General features: G+C 42.5%; 1 protein-coding gene across 2 annotated transcripts in view; it reads left to right on the top strand.

The window, feature by feature from the left end:
• LOC111158798 (Golgi apparatus membrane protein TVP23 homolog B) overlaps window positions 1–5,514 on the top strand; it is a 29,883-nt gene extending 24,369 nt beyond the window's left edge. Inside the window, exons 7-8 of one of the 2 annotated variants that reach the window (XR_002641376.1) lie at window positions 1,978–2,112; window positions 5,488–5,514. Coding sequence is in view for 1 of the 2 variants with exons in the window: in XM_022521058.1 (XP_022376766.1) it covers window positions 1,978–2,004 (27 nt within the window). In the remaining variant the exon portion in view is untranslated. Of the gene's footprint in view, window positions 1–1,977; window positions 3,165–5,487 lie in introns of those variants that run through there. The other variant, XM_022521058.1, reaches the window with a different exon arrangement.
• The last annotated feature ends 486 nt before the right edge of the window (window positions 5,515–6,000 follow it).

The raw sequence follows: 6,000 nt of genomic DNA on the forward strand, positions 1-6,000 counted from the left end.
ATCATATGATAATTGTCTTTCTCCGATTGACTTATTTCGCTAAGCATAATACCCTTTAGTTCCATCCACGTCGTCGCAAATGGCAAGATTCCATTTCTTTTGATGGCTGCATAGTATTCCATTGTGTGTGTGTGTGTGTGTGTGTGTGTGTGTGTGTGTGTGTGTGTGTATACCACATCTTCTTTATCTTTTCATCTGTTGATGGACAGCTAGGTTCTTTCCATAGTTTGGCTATTGTGGACATTGCTGCTATAAACATTCGGGTGCATGTGCCCCTTCGGATCACTACATTTGTATCTTTAGGGTAAATACCCAGTAGTGCAGTTGCTGGGTCGTAGGGTAGCTCTATTTTCAACTTTTTGAGGAACCTCCATGCTGTTTTCCAGCGTGGTTGCAGCAGCTTGCATTCCCACCAGCAGTGTAGGAGGGTTCCCCTTGGAGAGAGAGAATCCTAAGCAGGGTCCATGCTCAGCACGGAGCCTGATGCGGGGCTTGATCTCATGACTCTGAAATCATGACTGGAGCTGAAATCAAGAGTCCAACAGCCACTCAGGGTCCCTGTCCTGAAATTATTTTAAAACCAGGGATAAACTATCATTGATAACAACTTATTTCTAAAGAACTACCTTAAGTTCAGTAGCTTTCCATTAATTCTGGTGGCTCTAAATGAAGTTTTGGAGAACATATGTTACGATTTTTGGATTTATGGTCAGAACAAGTAGAGACATAAGACTCTTATCATTAAAGATCGTTTTAGAGTACTCAGATTTGTTTGATTGTTTTTTAGAACATAAAGGTTTTACTCTAGTTCCCTGTATAAAGATTTAAATCAGGGGTTTCAATGGAGTAAGTACTATTCATAGGTGAATAGTTGTGGTTAAATCACTTGGGAGACTTGACGGGGTACTTTCTGGGATACCTCACATTTGTTAAGGGCAGTAGGTCAGGCAGGTAATGTTATATAGGACAGTGGTTTTTCAAACTTGAACCTGCTTAAGAATCCCCTGCAGGGCTAAAACAAAGATTGCTGAGTCCTGCTCCCAGAGTTAACCTGGCAGGGTCTTACAATTTGCATGTCTCGCAAGTTCCCAGGTAGGTGGTGGTCCAGGGACTATGATGCTCGTGGGACTACATTTAGATGGCTGGGGCCCTGACAGACTGAGTGACTTCTTAAGGATATACAGCGAATATATGGCACTTGGCTAAGGCCTAACCCACCTCTGTTCTTTTGAAATTCATTGTTCTTTCCATTCTACTGTACAGTTTCTCTTGTATATGATGGAAAGTCCAGAAAATGAATAATCTTGTAGGGACATGATTCTCCTCCTGAGGGATTTTTGCACAGTCCCAGATCCGATGTTGCAGTGGTCTACTGTATGGTAATTGTCAAGTGCGTATTGAATAGTTTTTTCCTTTCGGATTTTTAGTGTTTCTGAAGCAGGGAGGGACATTGAATACAGGGAAATAGAGCCTTGATCCTGATGTAACACGGGTGGGGTCAGGAGAGTTACCTGGCACCTGCTGGTATTCTGCTTAACATGAGACTGACTTGCTGGACATCTCAGGGGATCCTTTGATGTACTTCTCTGCATGTCCATCATTTTTTTTTTTAAATTTATTTTTAATTTTTATTTATTTATTTTTTTAAAGATTTTATTTATTTATTTGAGAGAGAGAGAGAGCATGAGAGGAGAAAGGTCAGTGGGAGAAGCAGACTCCCCGCCAAGCAGGGAGCCCGATGCGCGACTCGATCCCGGGACTCTAGGATCATGACCTGAGCCTAAGGCAGCCGCCCAACCAACTGAGCCACCCAGGCGCCCTGCATGTCCATCATTTTTAAAATCATTGGGCCATGCTCTGTAAGGTAGTGTAGTAGCTGGCCCTCCTTACAGACATGGAATGTTTTCCTAGTGCTTTGGAGGCTGGCATGTCAAGTAGAACAGTTCTCAGTCTGAAGGAGTTCTTTCTCTTTTTCAGAACACCGGAGATGAGCAGACTTCCTGAAGAGAGTGAGAGCAAGCTTGTGTGTCCTGTTACACCGGGGAACAGCTGAAGAGATTCTTGACTCTGAGGCTCTTAGAACTCAGTACACGTTGCAAAGAGGAGTATTGGGTTTGTTTTTCCATTCTAAAATCTACTTTAAAAAAATGGGAAGGTAGTTTTCATACAGAGTTTTTATTCTCTTTCTAGCATTTTGGGGCGTGGAAGTATGGCGTGGCCAGGAACATTGTCAAAAGTGGTTCATGGTTATGTATGTGTGCACGTAGTCCTGTAATGTCTGTAGATGCCAAATTACTGAAAGTGCGTTCATGTACATATGTAATGGAGACCTTTGTATTTGGATGCGTAGAATATAGGGAACGTTCTCGGTCTGTCACAGAACTCTAGGTGTGTCCATATTATTTCTGTAAATTATTGTCAGAAGAAGGTTTTGCTTCTATAGTAAAAGTAAGCACTTTGGCTTACATGTAAGTTAGAGATAATTGTTAATCTTACAAGTTAATATATACTTGATGATGAAACTTCTTACCTTAGGCACTCACAGGCAGGTAGAAACCAAATTTGGGCTAGTGGTTAACTAGTTTGTAAATTTTATTTTTATTTATAATAACTCATGTACTTAAGGCCCAATTAATGTAAATGGAATTTTCACAGTTTCTGTTTAGGGGATTCTTAGAGATTGCTGCTGTTCTATTTATTTTTTGGAAGGGATAGCCAGATTTTACTTTAGAACTTCTTGGAAACTCGTCAGCGGGCCTTGGCCTAATGAAATCTTTTATCACTAAAAGAGTATTATTCTTATGTCCTAGTGAGAATAATCATTTAAATACTTGGCATAACAAATGCCTAAAAGACATTTTATTGTATGAATCTATTTTTTTCTTTGCTATAATGGGGATATTGTAAATCATGCCTTTGTATTATTGGTATTTCTTAAAGCAATATATGTAACAATCTACAAGCAGTTGTAGGAGTCTATAAATTCTGTTGTATGTTCTGTAAACTTTGTTGGTGTCTTTTAACCAACAGATTATTTTGTGGGATGTATTTATACATTGTTAAAAATTTTACAAAAATGTTTAATTGAATAAGTGTCTATTGGAGTGATAGCTTTGAAGTTGCATAACTTTATATTTGTATAAAACTCTCCTGTTTACAAAGCACTTCAACATGTGTAATCTCCTTTCATCCTGACGACAAACCAATAATGCGTGATACCTGTTTACAGCTGATGAAACGGGATTTTAGGTTTATCCAGTGCCTTGTCCAAGGATATACAGAGGACAGGAAGACCCACCAGGATATTTATGGTTTTCAGAGGAAGTATTTGTCTCTGAATGTCTTTTCCTTTCTTAGGAATCATTAATTTATTAAGTGTTTATTTGCCATTTTGCTTATACTCCTCTGGTGAGGAAAGTGGATATCGGGGTAAAGACGTGTGTTAAATTGGAAGGCTCTAGAGCTGAGAGTCTGACATCTGACAGGGGCCACATTGGTATGGTTCCTGAGAGCTGCATCAGGATTTGAACCTGTAATCCTAAGCCAAATAGGAATTGAATTTTGGAATATGCATGTGCAGAATCTACCATTTACTTCCCAAAGTCCATTTTTCCCTTCTGCCCATTTCCTGCTTCTTAGCAGGGACATGGCAACACACAGCTTTCCTCAGATTTTCCTGCATCTTTATGTGGCCCTGAGACTGCGTTCTGGCCAGTGGATGCACTTGCAGGAAGTAGTCTTAAAAGGAGGGGCCTTGGGGTGCCTGGTGGCTCAGTCGGTTAAGTGTCTGACTCTTGATTTCAGCTCACGTCATGATCTTAGGGTCCTGAGATGGAGCCCTGCCTGGGGCTCTGCGCTCAGTGGGGCGTCTGCTTGAGTTTCTCTCTCTTCTGCCCCTTCACTCTCTCTTTCTTTCTCTCTCTCCAATAAATAAATAAATAAAATCTTTAAAAAAAACATAATAAAGAGGTATCTACCCATCCCATCCCCTTTTGTCCTTCCTGCTAGCTGAAATGTAGACGTAATAAATGGAGCCTGAGCAGCCATTTAGGGCTGTGGGATGGAAACCTGTTTATGAATAGCAGAAATAAGGTAGGGATTGTCTTGTTTTCCCTGACAGGGATAGCAGCCCTGAGCTGCCTGTCTAAATTTCTAGGTGAGAAACAAATTTCTCTCTTGTTCAAGTGTTACTGTTTTGGTTTTTCTGTTGCTATAACCTAGGGAATTCTTACCATTACAGTACATTTTTAGCAGCCCCCACAATTGTTTCTGTAAGTACAGCATTTAGGATGTAATAATTCAGGAAACACGTATTTGTCATTTTCTCTGTGTGGTAATTAAGCTACTGTTATTGGTGCCGATGAGTTTAGCTGTTCCGGATGCCGTTGCTGCATAAAAATTTAGTGGTGTAACAGTCTTTGTTAATGCTTACACATGCTGTAGGACAGGAATTTGGAAGTGGCCTGGTGGGACAGCTTTTCTCTGCTATACAGTGTCTGGGGTTCGGCTGTAGCCCCGTCTTTACTCATTGGGCAGGAAACTCTGGGGGTATCTTTAGCCACAGGTCTGGAGGGTGATGTTGGCAGGCAGCTAGGACCTCTGCTATGTTATTGTTGTTGGAACACTACATTTTTTTTCTAAAAGATTTATTTACTTATTTGATGGAAAGCAAGAGGGATCACAAGTAGGCAGAGCTGCAGGCAGAGGGAGAGGGAGAAGCAGGCCCCCTGCGGAACAGAAAGCCCAGTCTGGGGCTCCATCCCAGCACCCTGGGATCATGACCTGAGGCGAAAGCGGATGCTTAACTGCTTGAGCCGCCCAGGCGCCCCTAAGAACACCTTACATTTGTGCTTTCTTTCTGTAGTCTCTTTGTCGGCTTTTTTGGGCCTCTTCACAACCTGGCAGCTGGATTCTCAGAGTGTGCTTCCCTAGAGAGCAGGAGAAGCACATGGTGTTTTTATGACTCGTCTGAGAATCCACTTAACATCACCTCGGCTCTTCTCTGGTGGCTGACACGGTTGCCAAGGTCCCTCTGAGTTCAAGGGAAGGGTACATGGTGGACCCAAGCTTGATGAGAGGACTGTCAGGACTACATTATGAACAGGGTTACGTGGGCTGGGAGAGACTGTGCGCCTTCTTTGGGAAGTACAGTCCGCCACGTCCGCTTTAATCATTCATCAAGACTGAAAGGTTACGTGGCGGGGACCGAGGAGGGCAGTGAGCATTATTTTCTCTTTTCTGTTCCCTGGGTCCGCCTTGAGCACAGGCTAAGTGGCTGCATGGTGCCATTAGAATGAAAGCAGTGTTGCATTTTACAGCTCCCGGAGTATGTGTTCTTGGACCACACCTCTGAAATGCATGTGCGCGTGTGTGCGCGCGTGTGCGTGTGTGTGTGTGTGTTGGGCTGATAGCATGTTCCACCATAGCGTAGGTACTCTGATCCTTTTTTTTTTTTTAAGATTTTATTTATTTATTTGACAGATAGAGATCACAAGTAGGCAGAGAGGCAGGCAGAGAGAGAGGAGGAGGCAGGTTCCCTGCTGAGCAGAGAGCCGATGTGGGGCTCGATCCCAGGACACTGGGACCATGACCTCAGCCGAAGGCAGAGGCTTTAACCCACTGAGCCACCCAGGCGCCCCTCCTTTTGAATTTGTATAACTTTAGAGCTCATCAAAATTCTCCTGTATGTATGATCGCCTTTTTTTTTCTTTTTAATTTCAATTTTTTATTTAAATTCTAGCTAACCTATATGGTAAAATTGGTTTCAGGTGTAGAATTGGGTGGTTCATCACTTACATACAACACCCAGTGCTCATCCCAAGTGCCCTGCTTAATGCCCATCACCCATTTAACCCGTACCCTGCCCACCCCCTTACATCAGCCCTCAGTCTGTTCTCTGTCTTTAAGAGTCCCTTATTGTTTGCTTCCATCTCTCTCTCTTTTTCTCCTTCCGCTGGGTTCATCTGTTTTGTTTCTTAAATTCCACATACGCGTGAAATC

Source organism: Enhydra lutris, unplaced genomic scaffold (assembly GCF_002288905.1).
Source record: "Enhydra lutris kenyoni isolate GAN:26980312 unplaced genomic scaffold, ASM228890v2 scaffoldscaffold63, whole genome shotgun sequence".
Lineage (NCBI taxonomy): Eukaryota > Metazoa > Chordata > Mammalia > Carnivora > Mustelidae > Enhydra > Enhydra lutris.